At 46.0% G+C, this 27,515-nt stretch overlaps 4 protein-coding genes across 17 annotated transcripts; 2 read left to right on the top strand and 2 right to left on the bottom strand.

Moving 5' to 3' along the window:
- Nucleotides 1–549: 549 nt before the first annotated feature.
- On the bottom strand, nucleotides 550–4,539 carry znf513a (zinc finger protein 513a). 5 transcript variants are annotated; one of them, XM_077587365.1, is made up of 6 exons: nucleotides 4,146–4,539; nucleotides 3,248–3,378; nucleotides 2,926–3,060; nucleotides 2,476–2,685; nucleotides 1,658–2,335; nucleotides 550–1,567 (listed from the first exon to the last, which is right to left on the bottom strand). In XM_077587365.1, exons 2-6 carry the CDS (start codon nucleotides 3,285–3,287, stop codon nucleotides 705–707), a joined length of 1,926 nt encoding a protein of 641 aa, XP_077443491.1. In that variant the 5' UTR covers nucleotides 3,288–3,378; nucleotides 4,146–4,539; the 3' UTR covers nucleotides 550–704. The 5 variants fall into 5 exon arrangements, with proteins under 5 accessions (XP_077443491.1, XP_077443493.1, XP_077443494.1 ...); XM_077587367.1 differs by lacking the exon at nucleotides 4,146–4,539 and adding an exon at nucleotides 3,879–4,122; XM_077587368.1 differs by lacking the exon at nucleotides 2,476–2,685 and having other exon boundaries at nucleotides 4,146–4,536.
- LOC144064672 (E3 ubiquitin-protein ligase RNF19B) lies at nucleotides 3,567–11,635 on the top strand. 5 transcript variants are annotated; one of them, XM_077587371.1, is made up of 10 exons: nucleotides 3,567–4,109; nucleotides 5,313–5,613; nucleotides 7,100–7,415; nucleotides 8,091–8,733; nucleotides 9,449–9,596; nucleotides 9,784–9,946; nucleotides 10,029–10,143; nucleotides 10,224–10,343; nucleotides 10,751–10,958; nucleotides 11,035–11,635. In XM_077587371.1, the coding sequence occupies exons 3-10, from the start codon at nucleotides 7,269–7,271 to the stop codon at nucleotides 11,198–11,200; spliced, it is 1,710 nt and encodes a 569-aa protein (XP_077443497.1). In that variant the 5' UTR covers nucleotides 3,567–4,109; nucleotides 5,313–5,613; nucleotides 7,100–7,268; the 3' UTR covers nucleotides 11,201–11,635. The 5 variants fall into 5 exon arrangements, with proteins under 5 accessions (XP_077443497.1, XP_077443498.1, XP_077443499.1 ...); XM_077587372.1 differs by having other exon boundaries at nucleotides 5,361–5,613; XM_077587373.1 differs by lacking the exon at nucleotides 3,567–4,109 and adding an exon at nucleotides 4,676–4,749 and having other exon boundaries at nucleotides 5,361–5,613.
- A 1,140-nt stretch (nucleotides 11,636–12,775) lies between these two features.
- LOC144064369 (low density lipoprotein receptor adapter protein 1) lies at nucleotides 12,776–26,990 on the top strand. 3 transcript variants are annotated; one of them, XR_013296779.1, is made up of 11 exons: nucleotides 12,778–13,076; nucleotides 16,679–16,821; nucleotides 17,937–18,049; nucleotides 19,570–19,684; nucleotides 20,075–20,147; nucleotides 20,223–20,315; nucleotides 20,399–20,535; nucleotides 21,112–21,146; nucleotides 21,471–21,499; nucleotides 21,925–22,064; nucleotides 26,908–26,990. XR_013296779.1 is itself a non-coding variant. In XM_077586852.1 (10 exons), the coding sequence occupies exons 1-10, from the start codon at nucleotides 12,992–12,994 to the stop codon at nucleotides 21,957–21,959; spliced, it is 855 nt and encodes a 284-aa protein (XP_077442978.1). In that variant the 5' UTR covers nucleotides 12,776–12,991; the 3' UTR covers nucleotides 21,960–22,225. The 3 variants fall into 3 exon arrangements, 2 of the variants coding, with proteins under 2 accessions (XP_077442978.1, XP_077442976.1); XM_077586852.1 differs by lacking the exon at nucleotides 26,908–26,990 and having other exon boundaries at nucleotides 12,776–13,076; nucleotides 21,474–21,499; nucleotides 21,925–22,225; XM_077586850.1 differs by lacking the exon at nucleotides 26,908–26,990 and having other exon boundaries at nucleotides 21,925–22,225.
- Nucleotides 21,657–27,197, bottom strand: fndc4a (fibronectin type III domain containing 4a). 4 transcript variants are annotated; one of them, XM_077586848.1, is made up of 6 exons: nucleotides 26,895–27,197; nucleotides 25,650–25,765; nucleotides 25,370–25,568; nucleotides 24,249–24,338; nucleotides 23,484–23,617; nucleotides 21,657–22,744 (listed from the first exon to the last, which is right to left on the bottom strand). In XM_077586848.1, exons 1-6 carry the CDS (start codon nucleotides 27,175–27,177, stop codon nucleotides 22,703–22,705), a joined length of 864 nt encoding a protein of 287 aa, XP_077442974.1. In that variant the 5' UTR covers nucleotides 27,178–27,197; the 3' UTR covers nucleotides 21,657–22,702. The 4 variants fall into 4 exon arrangements, with proteins under 4 accessions (XP_077442974.1, XP_077442973.1, XP_077442972.1 ...); XM_077586847.1 differs by having other exon boundaries at nucleotides 25,370–25,571; XM_077586846.1 differs by having other exon boundaries at nucleotides 25,370–25,574.
- Nucleotides 27,198–27,515: the final 318 nt, after the last annotated feature.

Below are 27,515 nucleotides of genomic sequence, written 5' to 3' on the forward strand. Positions count from 1 at the left end.
ATATTAACTTACATACCTCTAGTAGTGGAGTAATAGCATTAGAAAAATAAAGTCATGACATGCTAATGTTCTAATAATGCCACCTTTTCCTTTTCAAGTAAACCACGGGCTAATTTCACAGTGAGAAAACAGACGGCACGCACAAATACATTGAAGATCTACACACCCAGGACAATAAAAAAAATGCAATTAAATTAAAGAAAATGGCCAAAATTACATTTTTCACAACAAGTAAGAAGCACTTGGCTCAGAGTCCGTCCGTCGCTTTAAAGGCACGCGCCACATGCAAATAGTCGGATGACAGTTTTCCAGATTTTTGGAAGGTAGTAGAGCTGTGACACGAGCCCCGAATCTGAAAAATGGGGGTGTGGACTTGACAAAATCTTTTCCAGTGTCAAATAATCATTTCATGTACGACGACGTGCTTTTTCCTCTCTAGTCTTAGTAGTCATGTTTTTTTTTTTACAGAAGCGCTTTGCTGCCACACCCCAAAAAAGATAGCAGAAAGATGATATCTAAAAGGTTTATTGTAAAAAAAAAAAAAAAAAAAAAAAAAAAGGTACATGGCGTCATGTATTTATTGGGCTGGAATCCGGACAGTTAGGACCATCCGTCTGAACTTAAAAAAAACATTTTAGGGTTAACAATCAATTCTGCACGTCATCCATCTGTTTTTTTTGTATTTTTCAGCATCGGCTATTGACTTAGACCATTTCCAGTTTCCAGTTGGGGTGCTGTAAAGTCTGAGTGCCCTCTCTGGCCGCGTAGGCCATTTCGGCGGCGGAGGCGGAGGTGGGCGCGTCTTTGCCCAGCGCGGCCCTGACTCCGCCCTTATCGTCCTGGGAACCGGCGGGCGCCTTGACCCAGCCGTCGGTGGCGTGGCCGTGCTTCTTCTGGTGGCGCTTGTAGTTATCCCAGTGTCCGGTGGTGTAGCCGCACTCCTGGCACTTGTAGGGCTTCTCGCCCGTGTGGCGCAACATGTGGCGCTTCAGGTTCATGCTCTGGTTGCAGCTGTAGTTGCAGACCACGCAGACGAAGGGCTTGGCGCCCGAGTGCACGCGCAGGTGCCGCTTGAGGTTGGCCAGGTTGCCGCAGGCGTACTCGCACAGGTGGCACTTGTAGGGCTTCTCGCCCGTGTGCACGCGGTGGTGCCGTTTCAGGTTGTCGAAGTGCGCCGAGGCGTACTCGCACTGCGGGCACTTGTAGGGCTTCTCGCCGCTGTGCGTTTTCATGTGCCGCGCCAAGTGGTTGGGGTAATGCGTGAGGAAGGGGCAGGCGGCGCACGTGTACACCTTGTCGCCGCCCCCGGCCCCGCCCACGGGGGCCGGGCAGCCCGCCGACGAGTCCTTGGTCAGCATTTCCAGCGTGCACTTGGCGCAGATCTGCGCCGACGAGCCGTCTTCGTCTTCCAGCGGAGCGCCGCACAGGCGGCAGGTGAAGGGGTAGAGCGAAGGGCGGCGGGCGGCCGACGGGGGCGACGACGACGAAGACTTCAGGCCCTCGAAGGCAGAGAGGTAGTCGGCGTTCTGCGCGGCCAGGGTCAGGTGGGCCGAGGCCGCCGCCACCTCTGAAAGGAAAGCATTTTTTGTTAGCCAAGATTAGCAAAGCACCTTTTGTTAGTCAAGAATGGCGTTTGGCTTCCCAAAGCAAATCCTACCTTTGGCCGCTTCGTCTTCTTCCTCGCTCGCCCCGTGGGGGTGCGGCCCCGGGCCCGGCGGTCCCCCGGCGGGCCCGCCCAGCGCCTCGGCCGGCGCGTGCATGCGCTGGTGCCTCTTGAGGTTGCCCAGGGAACTGCAGGCGAAAGCGCAACTCTCGCACTTGTAGGGCTTCTCGCCCGTGTGGATGCGCAGGTGGCGCTGCAGGTTGACCAGCTGCGCCGAGGCGTACGAGCACACCGGGCAGTTGAAGGGCTTCTCGCCGTTGTGCGTCTTCATGTGCCGCTTGACGTGGTTGGTGTAGCGTGACGAGAAGCCGCACAGGTGGCACGAGTGCAGCTTGTTCTTGTCGTCGTCGTCGTCGCCGCCGCCGGGGCCGCCGAAGGCCGGCTCGTCGTCCGGCGAGGCCTCGCGGCAGCGCGGGCAATAGTAGGGGCCCGTCGGCTCTAGCGCCGCCGACTCAAGCGCCGCCGGCTCGGCGCGCAGCCGGCCGCAGCCCCGGCACTGCGGGTAGGACGGGAAGGGCGGCTCGGGGCGGCCCGCCCCGCCTTCGTCCTCGCGCCCGCGGTCGGGGGTGTTGCCGTGGGAAGTTTCCGTTTCGCTATCCATGCTGCCGCCGCCGTCGGAGCTGTCCTCATCACACAGGGGGTACACGGAGAAACCGATCTCAGCGGCTACCTCTGGCAAAAACAAAAACGGGGCAAAAAAAAAAATGTTAGCATGGTCCAGCTAAAAATAGAACTTTTGACTAACCCCCCCTGCCTCCGGCTTGGATTCCGTCTGGGTCATTCGTCTTACCAACATTTTCAGAGCTTCTCACCGTCACTGGCGGCGAAACACGACCACGCCAGCGAAAAAGATCCGGCGACGACGAGGCGGCGAAAAGGCGTCCTTTCCTCACAAGACGTGCAATGAGTATTGTGGGCGAGGAAGCAGTTTGTCGGCCCCTCGTCCGTCCCACCACCCTTCGCCCCCTCTTTCCGATGATTACGGAGCCCTGCGATGATGATGATGATGATGGTTGTGAGGCCTGTTGATGGTAATGATGATGATGATGGGGTAATGATAATGGCAGCTGCTCAGGCAACAGCACATGATGATGATGATGATGATGATGATGATGATGAATGTGCTGCCCTCGTAATGGTGTCCTTAGTGGTAATGGTCATCTTTTTTTCCCCCCACGTCATACATTATATCATAGTCATAGCGAACGATCGGGTTTCGGTCCCTTTGTTCATTTTTTGCTAAGAGTGTCAAAAGCACTAACCTGAGAAATTTTCCAGGCCAAGAATTTTGCCGTTGCAATACAGAGGGGTCAATTGAAGGCGGCGGTCCAGAAGGAAATCCGGGTGGAAGGTGAGCGTTCCCGCGTTTCCGGCACTTACAACACTTTTGGAATCCACTGTCGCCCGACAGAAAAGAAGAAAATCAAATCAAACAAACAATTGCATACTGTGTGTTAGCCATTTATTCAATATTTTGATTGTGAAAATCCCTTTTTATGAATCATTTATTTCTCAAGGTCCATGTCTAATACAAATATTGTCTTTCATGCTTATTAAAATCGAAAATAATGAGTCGGTACTTACACTTGACTGGCTGTGGATGCTGCTGTTTTTTCCTTGGCATCTTCCAGTCTGCCTCTCATTTGGTGGCAACGTTTTGGCGCATATTTTCGCAATCATTGGCTCGTACATCTGCAAGCAATTTTGGGAGAATTCTGCAAATGGAGGGAAAAACATTAAAATAAGCACTGACACATGGGGTTAGTCTTTGTAACCAGAATGGTCTGCAAATTGAACCATTTCAGGCATATATTTTTCTTTTACATTTGGTCTCTAAATGTAGCTGCAGTGTCATTTGTCATTTGATTTACATTTATATATATATACTTATTTATTTTTAAGCAACTCTGGTTTGTCCGTTCAATAAGTTAAGTTTATTTTTTTAGACAAAACACTGTATTTTAAAATTTAAAACTATTTATGTATTACCTTTTTGAAAGATAAACTATTAATATATGCCGGTTTCCTGAACACAACTAAATCTCCGAAATACGACACACCGGCTGACGTTGTAATTATGCGACAAAATGACAAATCCACTTGCAGTGCCCGAAAGCTATTTTCCATTTAACTTGATCTATTTTTATGCCGATGCATGAACTACCTAGTCCTCGTGAGTGCAATTTTCTATAAGGGAAATGCATTCGTCTCGAACCTTTCAGAAAATGACCGCATCCAAAGAAAGCGAACACTTGATTACGAGCCGTCCACAAAAGAGCATGCGGCTAGCAGGTGGAAAAGGCTAAAAGACCCTTTAAAGTCGTATTTGTATTCACTGTTTAACATATCGGCCATCTGGCGAGTCCCACACAAAAGGATCGGCGGAAAAGATGACGGGCAATGGACGTCAAAGCTCCTCCAAAAGCCACAACAAGCACGGATGGAGGTAGGTAGCACACGTCAACTTGTCATGCTAACTTACCTAAGCAGAGAAAGTAGTCCCCGTCCACGCCACCGCAGCGCACCCCGTTAAAAGAGTCCCGATGAGCCGCGATGTCGCCACCTTGGCACCTCCGCCATTTCTTCGCGAACCGCGGCGACAAAGAAAGGCAATTAATGGTATTTTTCATAACTTAATTGATTTTCTGATTCGCCTGTGTGATCTCCCAGCGAGGAACAACAAGGGGACTTCCGGCGGAGGGGGATGGCGGAGCTTCACATTTAAAGACCGCATCGCTCTTGCGCTCCTTTTGACGCCATAGAAACGTTGCTATTCACAAAGTCAACGCGCTAAATGGACATTTTACGTCGTTGCATGACGCGGTTATTGCGAACCGTCTTTGTTTTCATTGTAACATGAAGGAAAACTGCTATAATGAACGGCGATTCAACGACAACTCGTTTGTTGTTTTTAAATCGGCACGTGATGATGACGTCATTTTAGATGCGTACGTTTTCATGTTATCTTGAGACGTGTTTCTTAAGTGAATTGTTGAAGCAGTGAAGTTGACGATGTATGGTTATGGTGAATTTTTAAAGCTGGGGCTTTTATTTTGAAATACATGGAAGCCCTTGCCGGATGGGACGTAAGTGCCGACCTGTCTGTTGAAATCGAGGGGAGGAGCCTGCCTTCGTTAAATAGCTATACCATCCAATCATGACGTCTTTTTTTCTTTAGCAAATTAACGTGAAAGAATTCTTTTTTTTTTTTTGGTCCCAAAATGTAAATAGTAGATATGTAGCATGAAGAACGAAAAAGCTATTGTTTTGTCTGCATTGCACAAACCAGACTTTCCTTTAAACATGATTCCACTTTGGAATATTTATATATAGCTACAAATCACCTATTGGATCAGCCTTAATGCCTTTTCATAAATGTACTTTGGCTGCCACTGGCGATCGCTTCCAGCCCCTCCCAGTCCAAATGGAGTGGACGTCTATTGCCGTCATTGGCTCTGAAGCATGATCTATTCAATGTCAGCCGTCCCACTCAAAATAGATTTGACGTCCTTGGCAGTCAATAATAACGAGGGACTCATTTAATTTTGTGATCCCCTTTCCATTGGAAATATATAATTAGGAGGAAAAAAAGCACCATGCAATAGAATAATCGCCACTTTTTATTCGATTTTTTTTTTTTAATGAATAGGAGAATCCTTGTCTTCCTGCGTCATCTCATTGGTCCATGTCACCGCAGTGTGCCAGCCCTCCGGGCCCGTCGTCAGCGAGCGCACGCCGGGCCGAGGCTCTCCTCTCATCGGCACCGATCGTCCGATCGCTCGCCCGACGCCGGCCGCTTCTCCCCGCCGGCTTCCACGGCACTCGACGGCGGCTAGGCTCGAGAGAGAAGCCGGGGCTCGCCCTGCCGTCCGCCCGGTCGGTCGTGCGAGGATTTTCCCCCGGCTGTTTTAGGGGCGGAGCCATTGGTCTAATGCACCGCGCACAACGAGGTAGGAAGCCGTTTACGTAATGCATCTTTGTGTACATTTATTTTGGGGTGGTCTTCGCCTCTTGTTGCTTTTTTTTAAAACGATTGGCGCCTCTTAAAAAGGACATTGCCTTCTGGGGGTTGATTGTAAGGTGCTCAGAACCAGTCATTCTCAGAGAATGCATCATTTAGTGGTGGTGGTGGTGGGGTTTTATATTGAATAATGTGCTGCAACAGTTCATCTTTTTATTTAATTGGATTTCACTACGCGTTTCAGTGCCATTGACGATGATGGACGTCCACATCATTTGGACTGGGAGGGGCTGCTGGGGATCAGCCCCTCCCAGTCCAAATGGTCGCCATCATTGTTTGTTTTTTAGATTTTTAAGTAAAAGTTTGTTTTTTACTTACTACCACAGCACTTACTCTGAGATTTATACTTATCTTCCGATGTTTTCAACTCACTCACTGCCATGGCAAAATTATTGGACGTTAATGGCAGCTAAGGACTTGTAATACACAAATTTGGTGATCATAATTTTTCAAACTTTCTCTTTTAAAAAGCGTTTTCTTTGTCATGCAAAGAATCTATAAGAAAAACAGCCAATGGATTAAGTACTATCCATATACCTTTATATATTATCTATATACAGTATATCCTTTTTTGGTTATTTTTGAAGTCTATCGCCGTTCTTTTATACCTTGGAACCATGTAGCGTTTACAATACTGCCCTCTTCTGGTTATACTAAGAAACGACGCCATTGAAATACCTTGTGCTACAGGAATATTGAAGTAAAATGTGTCCTAAGTTTTAGTTTTGCTGCAGAAACGTGAATATTAATTGACATTTGGATGGTTTTTGAACATAATTTCATCCCCCAAAAAATGAGTAATTGATACATCCTCAATAGCTAGCACGGCTATAAAAAAATCACTTCCCCACCCTCGCGTGAGAGGATGCTGCTGAGGTCACCCTCGTGAAAAGCCGCATTGCTGCTGTGGGATGGAGTCCGGCGAGGGTTGCATGTGCAGGGAGGGTGCCGCAGCACTGGCCGTGGCGTCCTCGGGTTTCTCTCCCGCTTTGAGCCCGGCGGAAAGAAAGAGGAAAAAAATGGAGCGGCGTAGCTTTTGTATGCTTTTTGCTCTTTACGCGGCAACAGCTGTCTTTGGGAACACCTCGCGTGTGAGGGGGGAGATGGGGGAGGAGAGGGGAGGAGAGGGGGAGGACGTCCTCTCCTTTTTTTCTGGAAGGCCGGGTGTCCAATGTGGCCATCTGGCACTGATACGCGCAAAAATAGTGTCATCCATGCCATTTTTTTCAATTATTTATATCCTTTTTACTACTTTTAAATTGTATTTTCAATTAAATTGACATATTTATGATAATTATGACTATTTCAATCTACTTTAGTATTCCCACATGGAGGGGTTAAAGTACGAATTGACTGGAATTCATTGATTTTTGTTTATGCTAATGCTAATTTTGACCACTTTTGACCACCCGCAGGCGGCGCAGCCCAGACGTAAGGAACGAGGCCAAAAAGTAGCGTGGGAAGAATGAAGTGGCACTAGCGCCGCCCGGCCCACCGTCAGGGGTCGCCTCCTCCCTCTCGTCTCCGTCACCCCCTGGTCCCGCCCACCCGCCCAGCCGGCCGCCGTTCCGTCAGTCGCCGAGCATGAAGAGGCCCAAGCAGCAGGCGGGGGGGCCGCTGGGCTTCCTCAACTTTTTCAGCCGAAAGCCCAAATCGGAGAAGCCCGCCGAGGCCAAGACGCCCAAAGACGAGGTGGCCCTCACCCTCACCCTCAGCCAACAACCCGCGCGGGTAAGTCGCACGCAATCTCTTTTAACCATGGTGGTCGTCTCTGGGCGTCCAATTAAAAGAAAACTGGAAAAATAGACAAAAATGGATAGTTTGCAGGGGCGGATCCACCAGGTGGGTCGGAGGGGCATTTGCCACCCCAGTTGGCACCATAAAACAAACTTAGGTCTGTCATAGGGTTGTAACAATTAATCAATATATTAGTTTGTTGAGCACAATTGAATCTTAAGTCAGTGATTCTAATTTTGATTTGCCATCTTGTTAAAAAAAGGTCAATTTGCATCGGGGGAATTTTCCTACACATCCAATGTGATTAGAATTTTTTACGGCTTTAGCAAAATTGAAGCCAACGCTGTTAAATGTGTTCATCGGGCTGTCGATGATTAACTTTGGACGTCTCAGCGGCCCAAATCCATTAGAGTGTTGACTTAATGAAATGCTAATTTGCCTAAATGAGGTTGCCTAGCAACCAGAGGCGGGACAACAGCCTGCCTTCCGCCCGCTTGTTGTTTCAAAGGGCGCTGGGTCAATGTCGATGGCCAAAAATTCTTTTTGACGGCAAGCGATGATACTAGACGAGCGCCGTGTCATTTTGTATATTTTTTGCCGCTTTATGTGAACGAGGGTAGAGGTCAGAGGTCAGAATGTGACGTTGAAGTTTGGCATTTCCCCGCTCAGGATCAGACTGTAACGGACCAAAATGAGGAACGGAGTCCCCCCGGAGCGGAAAGTCCGTCCCCGGAGACCCCGGAGGTCCCGGCGGGCGCCACGGGCGCCACGGGCGAGGCGCGCTCCCCCACGGGGTCCGTCGGGGACGAGCGCCTGGAGGAGTGCCCGCTGTGCCTGCTGAGCCAACCCCGCGGCCGCTTCCCGAGCCTCCTCAGCTGCCCCCACCGCACCTGCGGCGACTGCCTGCGCCGCTACCTGCGCATGGAGATCTCGGAGAGCCGCGTGGGCATCGCCTGCCCGCAGTGCCCCGAGGCCCTGGCGCCGCCGGACGTGCGCGCCATCCTGGACGAGCCGGCTCTCCTGGAGAAGTTCGAGGACTACCACCTGCGGCGCTTCCTGGCCGCCGACCCCGACGCGCGCTGGTGCCCGGCGCCCGACTGCGGCTACGCCGTCATCGCCCACGGCTGCGCCGAGTGCCCCAAGCTGAGCTGCGGGCGCCCCGGCTGCCGCACGCACTTCTGCTACCACTGCCGGCAGCTGTGGCACCCCAACCAGACCTGCGACCAGGCGCGGCGGCAGCGCGCGCGACACGCGCTGGGCGCCGACGACGCCTCCGCGCCGCTTTACGTCTTCAACGAAGAACCCGGAGCGGGTGAGGGCTCTTAAGGATTATTATTATTATTTTAATGTTCCCCCTGTGTGGCCTGTCCGTGTGTTTACCCATCGATTCCCCCCCGCCGTTTCCCCAAACTCGTGTTCCTGATTGTCCTGTCAACCCATGTCTGTCTTTTTAAACCCGTTTCTCAGTCATGATGGGATCATTCCGTCGGGATTAGCAGAGTCATGAATGGCTAGTAGGAAGCGGTACCCGGACATTTCGTCGACGGACACTTCGCCCCCGGACGGTTCGTCGAACGGACGCTTCGTTGCCAGACATTTTGTCGCCGGACATTACGTCGACGGACTTAACCCCTAACCTTAACCACTATCCCTTAACCCTAATTCTAACCACTAACCTTACAAATTGTCCGGTCGACAAAGTGTCCGAAGACGAAGTGTCCGAAGACGAAGTGTCCGAAGACGAAGTGTCCGGCGACGAAGTGTCCGGCGACGAAACGTCCAGTCACGGTAGGAAGCAAGTAAGGACAGGCAGTGCAGTGCGCTAACAAAAACTTGAATGAGATTATCAAAAAAATAACCTTGGAATCAAATCTGATGGGGAGCAGGCGGGGAAACAAAATGCAGACCGTCCAACAGAAGACAAATAGACGGACGTGGGTTGACCGGACAATCAGAAAGATAAGAAAAGCAATGGCGAGGAAGCGGAAATGACTCAACGTCTAAGTAGCCTTTTGTCGCTAGCGCAGACGCGGAAGAGATCAAGCCGTGTCCTCGCTGCGGCGCTTACATCATGAAGACCAACGACGGCAGCTGTAACCGAATGAACTGCACCGTGTGCGCCTGCCAGTTCTGCTGGCTCTGCATGCAGGAGATCACCGACGTGCACTACCTCAGGTAAAGGTGGGCGTCGGAGAGGGGGGCGGAGTTACCTGTTGCGCTATGAGACTCTATCCGATAGGAATATATAGCATTACTACGGGGCACCATCCACTTGTGGGAGGAACCTTCAAAATACCACCAACGGCAGCTGATTGGATAAATGTAACACGTGTAACATCCGTTTATTTTGATTTATTTTTAGTCCCTCGGGATGTACCTTCTGGGGCAAGAAGCCATGGTCGCAGACGCGCAAAGTTCTATGGCAGGTGGGCATGTTGCTGGGCGCCCCCGTGGTCATCTCGCTCATCGCCGGCCTTGCCATCCCCGTCATCATCGTGGGCATCCCCATCTACATGGGCCGCAAGGTAAGATGCCCGCCCGCCCGCCCGCTGCCCACAACGGTCCCTTCCATCGGTTTCGGACGCTTGAGTTTCCGTCCCCGCGCAGGTCCACGGTCGCTGTAAGAAAAACGATATCTCAGGAAGCAAGCATTACTTGACGGTGGCCAGCGGCGTGATGATGTCGGTCTTCGTGTCGCCCGTCATCGCCGCCGTCACCGTGGGTAAGGTGGCGCTCTTGGGCGGGAGGGGGGCGGTCTCGGGCCGGGCGCCGCCGGAGACCAATCACGCGGCTTGTGCGCAGGTGTGGGCGTGCCGCTCATGTTGACGTACGTCTACGGCGTGGTGCCCATGTCGCTGTGCAGGAACGGGTGGTGTCGACCGCCCGCCGATGCCCCGGACACGCTGGAGGATTTGGCTAGCTGTGAGTACTACGCGGGTTACCAGTCGTAATTTTAAATAAGTAAATACTGCAGGGCAAAACAAAAAGCGTGCGGGGCTTTTCTCCCGGTACTCCGCTTTCCTCCAATTTCTAAAAACACGCAGGCTAGGCTAATTGGACGCTACAAGTGATTGCTTGCTCACGGTGTCCCCCGCCTGGTCCCCGTAGTGAGGTGGGATAGGCTCCAGCACCCCTTGCGACCCTTGTGAGGGAGGCTAAGCGGTATGGAAAATGAATGAATGACTGAAAATGACAATAAATACAAAAAATAAGAAACGTGAGTAAAATGATGTATGCCAAAAATGAAAGTACATCCACAATGAAGTAGAAGTAAGAATAAAAGTGAATATGAACACAAGAATAAAATATGTTGCTTGTCTTTTTACCAGATCTTCTCTTCTCCCACGTGGTGGCCGACCACTGGCGGGCCCAGAACGGCCCGGCGCTCGCCGACACCAGCCTCCAGGAGGTGAGCGCGCAAGAGGCCGGCAACCCCGGCACCGCGCAAGGGCCCGGCACCCCCGTCCCCGCGCAAACATCGCTGCCCCCGCCCGAGGATCCCCCCGAACGACGACCGGCCCACGACGTCGCTTCCAGGTAACCTCCACCGCTCGCCGCCGTCTCGTCTAGTGCCCGTAAAGCCCCCGTAAAACTCCGCCTCTCGCGGGCGCAGGGACGGCACCAACATCGAAGTGCGCGTGGAAATCGAAACGCAGCGACGAGGCGCCCGCCAGTCCAGCCTCAGCAGCGTCCTGTCCGGCCGCAGCCTGTCGGCCGAGTCGCTGGGACGGCGGGTGGACGGGAACGCTTTGCCTGTCTTCGAATCGGACGACGCCTGACTTGGGGCGCCCACGGACCCAAAAACCCGCTTCCCTCCCTCCCTCCCTCCCTCCCTCCCACCAGATGCCTTTAAGCGCCAGGACCATTTGCGCGTCACATGGTTTTCCCCCCCGGGAGCGTCCGCGTAGCATTTCCGCATGTTGGGCTCCCCTCATTTAGCACCCCTTTAACAATAAAATCGGCCCCTCGCGAGCATGCGTATCGGAAAGATTTGACACCCCTACCTACCACATATATATCTATATATAGATATATAGATATGTAGGTCGGTGAATCGGCGCAGGCTTTAAAAGTTGCAGGCTGGGGTTGACTTTGGTTTTAAAACTGCTGTCGGAAAAAAAAGCCGTCCGTCCGGACAAAAGTATTGGGACACATGGGATGAATTAGGAGAATACAATTTGAAGAAGACGAGATGAATGACAATCAATGCGAAATAGAAAGGCGCTCAGAAAAACTCATTAATGGCCACGGACAGCGATAGATGTCAAATCTGTTTTTTCAGTGCCATTGACGGCAATGCTTTTTCCTTTTTTAACAATTTATAGCACAAAAACTTTTACTTTAGGTTGTTATTTCTTTATTTTAAGGGAGTTTTTTTTTTTACATTAATCTTTTCAAAATAAAATAATACTGTTTTTTCGTTTGTAAAAAAAAATGTAAACGAAAAATACTTCAATAATATTAAGCCCAGTCAAAACGGATCAGACATCTATCGCCGTGGTTGGCCGCCCATGCTAATTTATGAATGTATTATCAATATTGTTCGCGTTGATACCAATTTTGAGTATTGTAAGTGTTGATATATACCAAAGTTAGTGTGGGTGTCTCAAAACTTTTGTCCAAAACGTGTGTCTGTTCGTCTTCCACATTTTACACATGAATACACGTAGATGATGTGTATTTATGAGCACCCGCGGTTATTGTAGCAACAGCATGATAACGCCACCTCCTCAGGCCAACACTCCATTAATAACGAGCAGAATTAGAATAATTAATCATAATAAGGTGACTGTTCAGGCACTGCTTTGCTTCATGAGTGTGACAAAATGATGGGTTAATAAATATCACACAATGTTACAGTGGATTTTTGTGCATTTATTGAGGTTAAAAAGGCATAAAAATACTAACATCAAAATATAACGTAGAATATGCAAAATAATATATTTGCAATGACGTACCAATACCGCTAGAGGGCATCAAGGTACAGAAAACGCAAATACGTAGTTCCATTTGAATTCTTTAATAAATATTTAACACTATATTTGTAGTGGATAAACAGGTGTTATAGTGTGTAAATATATGTAACTAGTATGCGTATGGATCGTATATGTTTGGAAATATAGTTTTTTACTACCATGTTCAATGTTCTACATGTTAGATGTATTTTTCAATTTAATTTTTAAGATTTTGCTTTATCATCACTAAAAAACAAAACATACAAACAACTATTTTCTCACACATAAATGATTTGAGATAAGATTTTTCTCCTAAAAAGTACAAAAAGACGTCAAATTGGGGGACGGAAGTCGCCACCAATCAAGCCTTGGGAGACACGCCCTCCACACCCAGCTGTGCGAAGCCTTGCTCGATATACACTTGCTCACCAGCGGGCGCCACCGGAAGTACCACCGGCAGCACCAGAGGGAGGGAGCGGGACACCGAAGCGCGGCAAACCGAACGACGGACGAGACGAAGAGGGGCGGGGGTGTTCTTTTGGTCTTTCCGCCTCTCCGTCTTTCTGGACGCCTGCCCGTCGACCGTCGGAGGGTTCTTCACCTGCTACTTCGGCCATGGACGCTCTAAAAAACGCCGGGAGGGCAATTATCAAGAGCCCCGGCGTCCCACGGCACACCTGGGGAACTTCTAAGCACGAAAGTAAGTGAAAATTCAAGTTATTGCCCCGATATAAACATGGCAAAAATGTATGTATTAGCTTCTTTCCCCTTTAGCTTTGCCTTCCCGCCTAAGTAACGGGAATAACTTTCGACATGATTTTTTTTAATTGGCCAAAAAGTAACGTTTTAACTTGGCCAAAAAGTAACGTTTTAACTTGGTTTTTATCTCACAATATTGTATTTACGTCAAAAAGTAACGGTTTAACTTGGTTTCCTTCGTGATAATTTGTATCACGTCATGTTCGTGCGACAACTAGCTTGTTTTTCGAAAACATTGAGTCATTACAGGTGGACAACAATGGACGATTAATTAGTTACTACCTGTTTAAACGATGTTATTATCGCTTAAATATGCCTGTTGTCGTCAAATGAATTCTATTAGGTGTTTCCAATATAAGATAATAAACTATGACTTTAGGTGTCATATTTGATACATGAATTTGGAGCAACGTGAAATTTCCCTTTTTAAAAAAACGTCTATCTTATGAATATGCTACAAATACGGAGAAATTCTAGAATTTCTGTTTGTTTCAGGTTCCAAGTTTACCAAATTTTCATTTACTGTCAATTTAGTAGTTATGGTCTTAACAGTTAAATATTTACTGGATGTTGAAACACCACAAATATATATATTTTTAAAGAGGCTGTTTTGCAAATGGAAATGTCATGCTCACTGTTAACCACATCATTGAAAATCTTTTCTAGTGATTTTAAGACTGCAATTCTTTTTCAAAATCATGATAGTTACCTGAAAACAAAATGAACCAGTCCATTATCCGCCCAAAATCGTAGTCCCTTTGTTTTAGATTCGTGTCCAAGCGCTGAATTATTACGACATCCACACAGTCCAATTAAGAGAGAGGAAAGGGAAGGTGGCTTGACAGCATGTGGCGTCTCCCGCAATATGCAAATGAGGCCAAGGCGCTGTGGCGCATGTATTAAAGGCCATTAAAAAGGACTCAGGAGGGCCGTAGAGCAAAATTGGACAAGCGCAGCAGTTTCTGTCCCATGGTAAATAATGTTTCTGTTTGATTACGTTTTCCCCCCCTACTTTAAATGTTGTGTCCGCTAAGACAAAAACACATTTTTGGATTCCAGGTAAGTTTCCTTAAAGTCATTTGTGAGGTCTTACATGCAGTTGCCATTTTGTAATTTTCTTAGGATGATTCGCATTGCTGTTATTTACCTTCTTTTTGCAGGTTTTCAAATTTTTACTTTTTCGGGGGCCTTAAACCTAGACGAAATACCATTCGCTGAACCTTTTAATCCCTTTCTTAATTTTTACCGCCTTAACGGGAGTATACGGGACGACATGCTGAGGTGCCCAGATGTTCTCGTGAGGGAATCGGCCCCCCGTGGGAAAGTGGCGAGCAGAGACGGGGAAACAGATGGAAAAGTTGGCGTTAAGGTCGGTAGTTGCGTTATCCCCCCGGGGCCCGGTGTTGAATTATGCAACGGCAGGAAACGCTGAGAAGCTATCTTTGGCGAGCCAGAGTGCCGCGGCGGCCGAGGTAACGTCGCCTCCGACCGGAGTCCGACTCGCCTATAAATAGCAACTCTGGAAAGAATCGTGAGGAATCGATGTTGTTTTGTGCCGTGCTCCCACAGCAGAAAAAAACGCCGCATTGAAAATACATTTTACGGCTTTTAATAGATCCTACTTGGGATGAATTATGCAAATTGGAGGGAAGATGCTAAAGGAAGTGCTTTCTATATCCTCTTTTCGTTTGATTTTTTTTTCAACGGGGTTAACAAAAGTATGTTAGGAATAGGAATCTGCCATTTCCAGAGAATAGCAAAATTTGTTGACTTTTAACTATAAATGGACGCATTTTAACAAACCTATCATAAAAGAGAATATAGAAACATTAAGCAAAATGAATCTACATAAAGTTAACAAAATGCATAATGTTAGACAAAGCACACTTATTAGAAGAAATGAGTGATTTTAATGAACTAAAATTCAACAGGACTGAATGAATGTATGCTGTTTTGAATGTTTCGCTAAATAATGTTAATCATTAAATCTTTCTAATAATGTAAGACCTTTTGACATTTAAAAATTCATAAATGAATTAAGAATTGTAACCTCACAAAATTAACAAAAAAATCTCCTAATATTTAGCTATTTTACTAATAGAAAAAGCCAAAAATAACCCCTATTTATCATATATTATCATACTTTTTAAGCCTGACGGGCCACACGCATAACTACAATTTTGCATAATGTGAATGAATTATTTCAGACAATTTGACTCAAACTAATTCAGCCCCATCAGTCCAAATGGACGTCTATCCCCGTCAGTGACAAATAAGGAGGCAGATATGTTACCCGTACGCCCGATTGACTCTTGGCCAAAACATTCAAGCGCTTCGCTTTGTTAACTCCGCCCCCCTCCACCTTGTTAGCGATTCCGTCGCCTAGCAACGCGAGATCCCACGACGCCCCCTTCCTTGTTATTGTTGTCAATATTTGAGGAGCGGCCTCTCCACTCCCCGGCCTCGTTAATACTGGAAAAGCGTTTTAATCGATTCACATTTTTTTCCCACTTTACGGTACACACACGCGCACTTAGACGAGCTGCCGCCACCATCCCCAAACGTGCGGCCTACTTCCTCTCGTCAAAGGTGGCGCCCCATATTTCCAAGTAGGCTCGGATGAATAAAAATGTCAACGCAAAGAGAATATATGTCGAGGATGGGTGGGGGATGTGACGGCGCCGTGGCTCAGACTGGGGTGTTTCGCATTGACTTTATGACTATAAAATAGAACCAAACAAACCTGTCAGGCATTTTTCTTTGTTAAATGATGTATCTGATAAAAATAAATGTTCACCATTGCAGTCAAATATAACAAGAAAGTGGAAAGATTTCAACTTGGTCCTTGCGTGTTTAGATTTTTCCAATAATGGCTCCTTAGGACGAAAAAACAAAGTTTGGACACCCCTGCTCCGAGGGAACGTGGAATTGAGCGAGTCATTTCCAAGGGTGCTTCATTTGGACGTGCTAAATTTGCCAAGCGGGCTTTCGCCGGCTAACATCAAACGCATGCGAGCGGTCGGCAAGGCGCGATTGAAGAGGTGTTAATAATTCAGAGACTTATTGGAGGGTGGCAAGTGTGCGGGTGACAGATGGCCCAGCCTCTTTGCACCCACCACCTCATCCAAATTAAGATAGGGGTTTCATTAGACAGTATCTTGTCTTAATCTGGATTATGATTTGCGATCTTTACTTGGTTGGAAACATCTGGAGGTGATTTTGGTTGTCACGTTAACAGAAAAATCTGTTGCAAAAATGTCTTCTCCGGTAGAAAAATGTTCTTTTTGTACCTGTTGACTTTTCCCCCCATAGCTTTTGCCCCATTCACTTTATTTTTGTCTGACTAGATCATACTGTAAATATATATTTTCAATTGTCTTGCATGCATTACTCACCTACGGCTTGCAGGGGGAGGGAATTGGCTAAGATGGTGACATCTCAAGGCTGATCAATGCCATCACCACAATAGACTTATAAAGAGTCGCTAGAAAGTTTGATCTCGTCTTGCCGAGCTCTAATATTTTCTCTCTCTCTCCAAAACAGAGCTTCCGGAGAATTGGACAGACACCAAAGAGACGCTTTTGGAAGGCATGGCGTTCCACGTCAAATACTTGGGAATGACGATGGTGGGGCAACCCAAAGGGGAGGACATGGCGGCCGCCGCTATCCGCAGGATCGTCACCATGGTGAGTCAAATATCAAATAAACATTTGGCCATTTTTGCTCAAAAATGTTTCTGAAAATGATTGCTGTAAATTGCATATGGCTGACAATTATATGGGAAGGCTGGCAGTCAATCATGTTACAGGGATGTGGATAGGGATAGACGTCCAATCATTTTTGGACTGGGAATCCAAAAGGACTGGTTGTCAATGGCAATTAATGATTTTAATTCATAATAAAGCTGTTAAAATAGCAGGCATGTTGCTAATTCATTTCAGTGTTTTAAATGGTAATCTGGCCAAATAAGTGCAGTCAAAGTCAAGAGTTCCATTTTCAATGTCAACGGCAGCCAATGAGTTAAAGGTTGAAAACGTAGCCGTGTGTGTAATGGGAATTTATGGCTGATGACAAGCAAGTGCAAAGTCAGGAGGGGGGAAAATGGGTCATTTGCAACCCGGAACGAGTGCTTGTCATGGGGCTTGGCAGGCCACGCTTGACCCCCCTCCTGGGGGCTCCATCTGGGCCCTCCATTTACCCGGAACGCTGCCTCAGCAAGGGCGCGCCGCCTTGACCCGCTTGCCTCACCGTTAGTTCGCTACTATCGCTAGCACTTTGTTTTTCTTTTTTTTGTTTCTTTTTTTTTTCTACACCAAAAAGTCCAACGTCGCTTCGATTTTCCGGACGTTAAGTCGGGGAATGAAAAACCAAGCACTCTGAAATGAATGAAAAGTGCAACGCTAGCATTCAAACGACTGTAAAAAATGCTAGCGAGCACATTTTCAACCACGATAAAATCCGAAACAATAGCGTGATTGAATTAAGAAAAAAAACACTTTCCTTTCGGGTCGATGCGTTTCCAAGGGAACAGACGGAGACAAGCGTGTGCGGGTGGCATGCTAGAAATCAATTTGGTCTTAATCCGGATCTTATCTTTAGGAGGGGGGGCGGGGTCCGTTTGTAGATTAATTGACAGCTCCCTTCTGTCTGCGCTTTAATTATGCAATAATTCCCCTTTTAAAAAGTCGTAATTGTGTTCATCTTTGTCAGGTGTATTGGACTTTTCAGTTTTTCCAGGACTTGCCGACGAGTTCATCGAATTTGAAATCGGGATTTGATTCTATTTTTTTCTCATTTTCAGGCCAGAGCCGGCGCCAAAAAGTTCCGCAAAGTAACGCTAACCATTTCGCCGAAGGGCATCGTCATTACCGACACGGATGCGGGCGACCTGGTGGAAAACGTCTCCATCTACAGGTGAGGTTTAGGAGCGATTCGGGTTTTTAACCGATTTAGGAAATCAGTTCGGTGCAATTGACGGAAATCGATGCTTTTACCATTCAGATAATATTTCAGCAATAGACGTCCAATCCATTCTGACAGTGGCAGTTTACCTTTTATTAAATTAATAAAAAATACACCCAGCAAAGCCCACCTTTCGGGTCCCTCACCATCATAGGCCCCGCCCACCGAAGCCACAACAAACAGCTCCAATGTCAGTGTTTTGACGAAACCGCCAGAGCTTTTTTTTTTTGTATAATACTTATTAAATCCTTTGGAGGCAAATATCAAAAGGTTGCTTCTATTAGAGGAGGAGCTTCTCTGATCCACCTTATCTCGCAAAACAGACCCCCGAGTGGGCAGGATACTCTCCCACTCGTTTGATCCGCACTCCATTTTCTACCTCCTTTAAAGCTAATTAGCTCATTCAAAGCTAGCATTGCCAGTTTCTACTGATAAAGTGTCACAGGTGTTAAGAGGTTTTTGTTCAATGAATAGATCAATTTGTCGGGCGTATATTCTTTATCCTCTGCAAAAAAATGGCTCAGACGTCGCAATGATTTCCAGTCGTTGAGCAAATTTGCGCCATGTGGTTTTGTACAATTCCTAAATACTTTTTGCTAAGCTTCTTTTGTTCCAGAGCGCGTTCTCATGAAATTGATATTCCTCTTCGTGGTCGCTCATCACAGCCGTCGGATCAAACGCTTTCGTTTCACGTTGGTGTGTGCGTGACAGCTCGTTCTCTAGCGTGCTGTCAATCTTGTTTCTTTCTTTTTTTTTTCTCAAACTAAACCCAAAGGTTGTTTTCCCCCTTCAACCAAATGTGAAATCCTATTGCAACATTCCCAACAAAGAATCCAAACAATATAGAGCCATGAAAGTCATGGAAGACGGCGTAAAAGTTGTATATTTACGCAGAAAAGGTAGAAAAACCATTGCTTACGCAGTGTTGGTGTTGGGGTGTCCTGGGCTTTGCTATGTGGGTCACTCACCATTAATCAACCCAAATAATCCCCCAAATGCTAATTCGTGGCTGTATTTGCGCTCCGCAAGAGAATTCCCCAAGAAAAAAACACAATAATAAAGCCCAGCGCATCTCTTTGAAGTCAAGGCGCAAACGAGTTTAAAATAAGTATACTGCATGAAGGGAATTACGCGCGCCCACTCATAACAAATCATTAATTCAAATGATATGCCATATTTTGGCCGCTGCGAGAGACCAAGTTGCAAATTTAAAATGCGTGAAAATCAGGACGGGTTTCAAGAATGTGTCCATCATGTTCCCGCCGCCCGCTCGTTATTCCAAAATCGATGGTCTCGGCAGTCAGAAATGGACTCCTAATGGATCGAATTACAGCTTCAATGCACCAAGGTCATGACTCGTCCTACGTGGGGGGTCGCAATGTTGCATTCAATTGATTTCTCTTGGAGCCTTTCTTCTCTGGGAATCCGCCACAACAATAAAATGTCATCGTTTGAACTTGTTTTTTGTCCAGAATCTCCTACTGCACAGCCGACAGAAGCCAGGATAAAGTGTTTGCTTACGTGGCTCAGAGTCCTTTCAACGAGACGCTGGAGTGCCATGCTTTCCTCTGTCAAAAGAAGAAGATTGTAAGTTTTTCTTAAAAAACAAAATATATATACACATTGTTTCCAAAAACAGATCTTTCTCGACCAAAAACCAGCCATTAAACCCATTCCCATTGACAACATTCAACAACACATTATTGTTGCAAATCACTAACACACATCCTTATTTTCACATCTTTAAAAAATATATAAATATATATGTATATATTTTTACCTTTTTGACCGAAATAGGGCTGAAGTTGACAAAATTGTTCATCGTTTTTACCTTAAACGAGGTCTATCAATCAGGCTCACATTTCTGCCCCTTATGAAATTGATAGGAGTTTTGGCTCCGCCTTGTGGTAGTCTCTAATAGTGACATGACGTTGTACGTTATTAAATACGTATTTTTCTTTTTTTTGTTCCCCTCAGGCTCAAGCTGTAACTCTGACAGTTGCTCAAGCCTTCAAAGTCGCTTTGGATCTCTGGGAGATTTCTCAACAAGGTAACACAATGAGGAATAAAAATGGCAATTAAAATCACATTATAATGTTTGTTGTGTGTGTCTTCTTATTTTTAGACAAAAGCAAAAAAGCGTTGGGCACGTGTTGCTCATGTGCCGCCAGCAGTGACGCACTCGGACGGATTACGGATAATCCGCGTCTTCCTGCAGGTGAGATCACTCAAAAAGGACGTTCAATTATTTTTTTTAAATCACCATTTGTGGTTTAATTCTCTGTTTTTAATTTTTTTTAGAAGCGACTGAATGCGCGTCCGGTGGCGGTGGCGCCGATGATAAGAAGCTCTGTCGGCCGTTCCTGTCCACCTCCATGAGCTCGCCGTCACCACGCAGCAACCCCGCTCGCCGGCGAGCATTCAAGCACGACTCCTGGGTAGGACGCCAAACTGTATTTTTAACACCTTGTCGCCCAAGTTTACAGTTATCAAATTGATATAAAGCTCTGGAGGCATTCTTGAGCACCTAATAACCAGTACATAGTAATTCTATATGAAAATGACAATAGATAAAATTAATCAAAACTTATCTTGAAAAAAATACATTAAAAAGATTTATAAATTCCACCTTGTTCACCCTAAATTTCCCTTTACATTGTATTTTTTATATTAAATTTTCTTCATTTCACGTTTATTTATATTTAGTCATTGTAATCTGTCATTTGTATGCATCCGAAGACTTTTGCATGTATATTTGGAAAATGGTTATTTTCTCCCATTGATGGCGATTGATTGTCCAGTCATTTGAAGTGGGAGACCTGGCAGCAAATGGCTTTCAATGGCAGCCAAGCCAAGCCAATCTTGGCTGCTATTACAACTGTTGCCCGCTAGGTGACGTCAGAGACTCATTCTCTTTAAAGCCATGTTGATAAAACAAAACAAAAAACGTTTTCTTTTTGGGTGTGTTTTATATTCAACCACATATACTGAATTTTCTTTTTTTATATGGACAGGACGTGGACGACAGACTGGACAAGCAACTGTCAAGGTAAGCTTCCGGCAAAACGCGATGTCTTATTTAGGATGGAAATTGAATTGCAATTTTGTTGTATTGTATTTTATTTTTTGTGTATGTGGAGGGGGGGGGGTGTCTTTTTGTATGGAATTGAAGTGTATGCTTTTAATGTCACTATACAAGTTAATGAGATTTAAAGCTTTCGGCATGTGCACAAATAACGACAAACAGACAAATCAATAATCAATATGTTGCATGGGAACAAAAAACAAACAAAAGCAAGAAAAGCCTCCTCGCGCAGCAAATGACTTTTGACTCCGTGCCGTTGACTTTGTCTGGTTTCAATTTGGAATGCAGCAGTATGGACGTGGAGGAAACATGCAGCGGTAAGTTGAAACTTTAAAACTACCTTTATTTTGATAGCTAAGCATACCTTTAACATTTTTCCCCTTTGGGTGTAAACAGTGGTGCCTTAACTTGCGTGTGTAATGTGATATGATGCTAATTTCATTTTTTTTTTTACTCCAAAATTCTGATATTTTTTGAAAGAGTACTGGAACAGATTGAATGAATTTCAACTTTATTTAATACTTTATAAACTATACGTGGAGGCACCACCAACACCACCCCTTATAATTGAAACTTCCGCTAAATAAAAACAGCTTATCATCATTAAATATCACCCCTATTTGTGCTATGTGGCTCATTCAAACAGCATTTTATATCATGTCATTATTTTACTTCACTACATCATAACATACATTCTTAACTGCAAACTTCATGGCTAAACCGTCCCCCTTACTTCCAACAGAATGGTCCAGTCCGTCTCTGGCGATGCAGCTTTGAAGACATCCAGGACCAAAACAATCCCTCATTGGCTAGCAATGACGGCGATAGACGTCCAATATTGGCGTCCATAGCAGCTAATGAAGCACAGAGTGGTGAACAAGGGTAATTCTGCCTTTTGACATCTTTTCTTCCAAACCACCAGGAATAGAGAGATTATTATTTCCATGTACACACCTGTTAAATATCATTTTCACGTGTAGTTTATACAGACTGTTTGTTTTCTTACGTATTTATGCACAATAAACCAATTTGTACAAATGAGACTGCATTGCCATTTTGAATTATTCAGCTCTCTACCTGCCACGTGTTGCCATGGCAACACTGCCAAAAATGCGCTTTCAAATGGAAGACTGGAATCTAAAAGAAGCTAATTAGACATTTATAAGGTTTGTTTGGCATTGCTTCTATTAATAATGACATAGATGGCTAGAAATTGGCATGTTAGAATAAATATATCTTTTTAGATTTCCTGTCGAAGCACGCAATGTGTATCTCTACCTGCAGGTGGCGCGCATGCAAGTTTTGGGCAAATGGGTACAGTATTTACAAATATATGACAACATTGTTGACTCATTTTTTTTAAAACTATTTACAGTACCATCACTGCACTCGCAGAGATTTTGTGTGTTGTATTGCTACATGTCTGCTAGCGGTGTCTTTCCGTGTGCCTACCTATTTTCGACATGCATGTTAATCGGACTGTTTGACGTCGTCGGCCGCTAACAAAGCGGCTGTCGTCGTCACACCTCGATGATGTTGATAGACGGCACGGATGGGTGAAACTGCGACAAAAAAGACCATAAGTAGCATTACAAAGTGGTCACAAATATAACAATCTATAGCTAACTAGTTTTAAAACTGTTTGATAACATAGTCACCAAATTTCTGTATATGCTACATGACTAGGTAAGTTAGCACAAATGTATATGCTGCATGACTATACATAGCATTACAAAATTGTCACAAATTTATCGATATAGCTAACTAGCTTTAGAAATGTTTTATAAAAGTCACCAATGTTCTGTATATGCTACATGACTAGGTAAGTTAGCACAAATGTATATGCTGCATGACTATACATAGCATTACAAAATTGTCACAAATTTATCGATATAGCTAACTAGCTTTAGAAATGTTTTATAAAAGTCACCAATGTTCTGTATATGCTACATGACTAGGTAAGTTATCAGAAATTTATATGCTGCATGACTATACATAGCATTACAAAGTTGTCACAAATGTATCGATATATAGCTAAGTATCTTTAGAACTGTTTTATAAAAGTCACCAATTTTCTGTATATGTTACATGACTAAGTTATCACAAATGTATATGCTGCATGACTATACATAGCATTACAAAGTTGTCATTCATGTCTATGCTTCATAGCTATATGTAGAATGACAAAGAAGTCCAGAATGACTATGCTACATGGCTATAACTGGCCCTACAATGTAGCGTGACCATTTCTTGGCTACATTTCTATATGTTAGCTAGCAATTTGTACGCTCCCGGAGGTACCTTGCTCCTGAGCAGGCCTCCGCTATGGTGCTCCGGCGTGCTCCTCTCAGACAACGGCTTGACCTTCTCCTTATTGTTGCCGGAGTCGTTGTCCTTGATGATGTCGTACTGGCGGCAGAACAGGGCGATGACGGCTAAAACGCCAATGCAAAAGTCAGTCCCTATCCGTCAAAACGGATCGGACGACTAGCGCCAATACGAGCAAGGAGCTAGCTAAAAAAAGGATGTGTGTGTGTCATAACTCACAGTATAATTGGTTAATTATGCCTTAAACTGTAGTTATTCCAAACGAGCGGCTCCAAATGAATTCGCGAGGCGATATCGTTGCGTCTCATTAGCATTGTCGAACGTCTCCCTTGGGATGGGATGGCGCTTCTTGTCAGACCCGCCACTTTGCGTTGGGCCTCTGCTAGCTTCATTATCAGTCCTTGAATTCATTAGACAAGGCCACCTGGAAATGTCATCTCGACTTTTTCATACGATTGGCGACCAATCGCCAGGCCCTTTTTTAAAAAATCCTTCTGTGAATTTCATTGAGTTCCTCGCTCGTAAACATCCCATCCATTTAAAGTGGAATGACGATCAATTTGTGAATTTAATCTGATGATTTTGCAGTGAATCTAATTTCTACAAAGCTTCTTACGTTGATTGGAACACTCTTTAAGCGAGTCACTCCATCTCGTGAGAAATGCTCCTAAATTTAAGCTCTTTAGAGGGCCACGTTCAACGCTATTGTCATCATTTTGAATCGAAATGAAAGCGTACCTGCCCACATGAGTAAAACCACCACTATGATGATGACCTCGCCCGTCTGCAGATGGCGGGACTTGTCCAGCCCTTCCACCGTTGGGTCATCTATAAGAGAGCGCGCACACACGCATGCTAATATAGTGACCATTAACCTCGTCGATATCCATCTTGTAGTCCGACTGTGACTCTCCTTCCATGGAGCAGACTTTGAAACCACCTCATGGAAATCTTCCAGCAGTTCACTTAGCCCAATTGCCGAATAGCCAAACGTTACTTTTGCTCACGTGACGGCCGTTAAAAGTATCTCGGCGTTACGGGAGCGAGTGGAGAGTCCAGAATAACCCATTAGCGCCTTGAGTTAAATTTACACGTTTTGAACTTGACTTTGCGGCGCATAAATAATCCACTTTGGAGTCATTTCAAATGCCGTGATGGGTTCAGAGTTCAAACAATCGCACCATCAACCCGCATTTGGGCAGTTTAAACGAATATGCTTTCAAAAGAGGGCTAACCTCTTGCGGTCATTCTGAAAAAAACCTGCTAACCTTGCGTTAAAACGTGTCTTTGATGCGTGTCTTTGTCCGTCTGACTCAGCAACGGACAACTCTTTGAAATACTGACTAGCTGTCAAATCTCGGGAAACCTTCTGCTTGGTCTTATAGAATCCTTAGCTTAGCATTTATCTCAAGCTAAGGTTGCTTTTCTTCAATCAATATTTGAAAAGTCAAATCGTACCAAAAGGCATTGAGGAATCTGAAAGGATGTCAAAATAATTCATTCATTTTCCCAACCGCTTATTCTCACTAGGGTCCTGGGGGGTGCTGGAGCCTAGCCCAACTAACTACGGACACCCTGATTCGTTGGCCAGCCAATCGCAGGACACGAGGAGACAAAAGACAATCAATCATCGCTAGGGGCAATTTTGACTGTTAGCCAGCCATAGCCTAGCATGCATGTTTTTGGGATGTGGGAGGAAACCGGAGTCCCCGGAGAAAACCCACGCACGCCCGAACATGCAGAACATGCAAATTCCACACGGGGATCGACCCCAGAACCCTGGGTCCGACGTGCTCACCACTCCGATGGAAAATTGAAGAGAAAAATCGAAAGGGACCCCAATTTGTCCACCAACCAACCTTGATTGGAACTGTTGGAAGGAAAGAGATCAGTCTTCTTCAGCGTCCTAAAGTGGACCTTCTTGCTGGCTTGGCTTTCGCCGTAGAGCCCGATGGACTGGACCTGGACCACGTAGTCCGTGTCCTCCTCCAGGTCCCACAGGACGCAAGAGCGACTGGTGGTGTTGACCTCTCGGATGAAACGCCGCACGTGGCCGTCCTGCTTCTTGAAAGGACGGACGGTCACGTGCGGCGGCCGTCACGGAAACGGCAAGGAAGCCGCTCACCGATTCCCGCTCACCTGCTGCAAGACCGAGAAGCCGATGATGACGTCCCCCTCCGGCACCTCCCAGGAGACGGTGGCCGAGTCGGCGCGGAGATGCGTGACCGACACGTTGACGGGAGCCGGTGGTCGATCTGGAGAACAAATGGGTGGAGCCAAATCCCAGTCAGCCCAGTTGGCTCTTTAGCTAGCAGCCAAACATGCTCAATTGCCAATGTCGCCACGGACCGCTACGTTTTCACAATTTTTACGGACAGCCCGGAAATACCAAGAAATGACCTGAACAAATATTTTTCGCATAACTAGGACGTTAAAAATGGCCTCTACTTTGAGCAAAGCCTAACTTTAACCTGTTTAGTGGCACTTTCTTCCCCATTTGGTGCGGACTCCGCCCACAACGCGTTTGATTTGCGTACTTGTTGCCAGACAAATTGTTGGGGCGACAACGGCACTTGTCTTTTGTCCTCCCGCCTTGACAAATTGGGCTATTTAAAGCCACCGTCGGCTGAATAATAAAAGCGCCAGCTCCGCCTAATCGCCGGCGGACAGCTGGGAAATCATTCACAATTTCACCTGTCTGATTGTCCAGGAAAGCCATTGGCTGAGAAATAACAACTTATCCTTTCTTCCTAGCGTATTTTTCGACTGACAAAAACAGCCTTTAACACAAAGGGTGTCCAAATGATGGCCCGCGGCGACTTAGCAAAATATCGTTCAATATGTCCCGCACAAGAAGCTCAAACTTAGCCTGCCTTCTGTCACACTTGTCATTGTTAACACTAGGGGGAGCTAGTAAGCCCTCTATAAGATCTGGTGAAAACAGGTTGGAGTCAATGTCGAAAACGGTTGAATTTCAAGTTTAAATATTACAAATTTGAATGCATGTATATTTTTTGTTGCCCTGTCACTCATTCACAACCGTTGACAGTTCTTGATCTAGGCGTCCAATCCAATTACCCACAAATTTTGTGATTCCACGACAGTAAATCTTTGTCTTGATGTTTAACATTTGCGCTAATTCTAACGCGATGCCTTCCAATCCATTTGAACTGGGAATGTTTCCTCCCAGTTTAAATGAATCAGACGTCCTTCCTTGTCAACGGCAGGCAAGGAGTTAAAAATCGACATATGCCTGCTTTTTTAAATAAAATAAAAAAACTACCGTGGTCCACGTTTTCCCAAATGTCACCGTCAAGCTAAAATAGATCATTATCGCCTGGACAGAGAGAATGTATTGAACGGACACGATGTGACGACTCTTACTTGCTCCCACCAGGAGGACGTCGCTGCCCAAGAGCAACAGGAGCGCCGAGCGGACGAGAAGCGGCGGGCGAACCATGGCTCTCCTCTTGAAAAGACGCAAAGGAGCTCTCAAGTCCGGCCCCCGCGCTCCGTGGCGGGATGGGACGATGCGGTGGCGGCGGCGGCGGCGACTGGAGCGGCCCACGCCATCGGGATACAAAAAGCACCGGCCATTTGCGCAGCTCAGGTGAGGAAGACCGGTCGCCGGACCAGTGTAGTCCGTTGTGACTGACGCGCGGCTCATTTAGAGCGCCGCCGCTAGCCCTGCCCCCTCTTACATTTACACTCGTTTTTATCAATCGGGTCTCTCGTTTCGTCTCCGGACGAATCTGTCAAATTCCTGCATTAATGCCGCGCTTTTTGACAGATGAATCTGTCATTTGGCCGTTCGTTCCAAACCGATTAGGCTGGTTTTCAATGTCATTAACAGAAATAGATATTTTATCCATTTAGACTCATTTTCATGTTTTTTTTTATCTGTGGAGGTTAGAAAAATTAGAATATGCATTAAATGGTGTCCAAATATATCCTCAATCCCAAAATATGTCCTCAGGTGATTTTTTTTGTTGTTGCATAAATTCA

This window comes from Stigmatopora argus, chromosome 19 (assembly GCF_051989625.1).
Source record: "Stigmatopora argus isolate UIUO_Sarg chromosome 19, RoL_Sarg_1.0, whole genome shotgun sequence".
NCBI lineage: Eukaryota > Metazoa > Chordata > Actinopteri > Syngnathiformes > Syngnathidae > Stigmatopora > Stigmatopora argus.

Coding starts and splice junctions, on each gene's coding strand:
- fndc4a (XM_077586846.1), bottom strand. CDS start 27,177: ATGAGCCGCGCGTCAGTCACAACGGACTACACTGGTCCGGCGACCGGT. Junction 23,618..24,248: donor GGTTTTACTCATGTGGGCAG/GTACGCTTTCAT, acceptor TTGGCGTTTTAG/CCGTCATCGCCCTGTTCTGC. Junction 22,745..23,483: donor GAGGCCTGCTCAGGAGCAAG/GTACCTCCGGGA, acceptor TTTTTGTCGCAG/TTTCACCCATCCGTGCCGTC.
- znf513a (XM_077587365.1), bottom strand. CDS start 3,287: ATGCCAAGGAAAAAACAGCAGCATCCACAGCCAGTCAAGT. Junction 3,061..3,247: donor GCATCCACAGCCAGTCAAGT/GTAAGTACCGAC, acceptor GTCGGGCGACAG/TGGATTCCAAAAGTGTTGTA. Junction 2,686..2,925: donor TGGCCTGGAAAATTTCTCAG/GTTAGTGCTTTT, acceptor TACCATCAACAG/GCCTCACAACCATCATCATC.
- LOC144064672 (XM_077587371.1), top strand. CDS start 7,269: ATGAAGAGGCCCAAGCAGCAGGCGGGGGGGCCGCTGGGCTTCCTCAAC. Junction 9,947..10,028: donor CCATCTACATGGGCCGCAAG/GTAAGATGCCCG, acceptor GTCCCCGCGCAG/GTCCACGGTCGCTGTAAGAA. Junction 10,344..10,750: donor GCTGGAGGATTTGGCTAGCT/GTGAGTACTACG, acceptor TCTTTTTACCAG/ATCTTCTCTTCTCCCACGTG.
- LOC144064369 (XM_077586850.1), top strand. CDS start 12,992: ATGGACGCTCTAAAAAACGCCGGGAGGGCAATTATCAAGAGCCCCGGC. Junction 13,077..16,678: donor GGGAACTTCTAAGCACGAAA/GTAAGTGAAAAT, acceptor TCTCCAAAACAG/AGCTTCCGGAGAATTGGACA. Junction 20,316..20,398: donor TAATCCGCGTCTTCCTGCAG/GTGAGATCACTC, acceptor AATTTTTTTTAG/AAGCGACTGAATGCGCGTCC.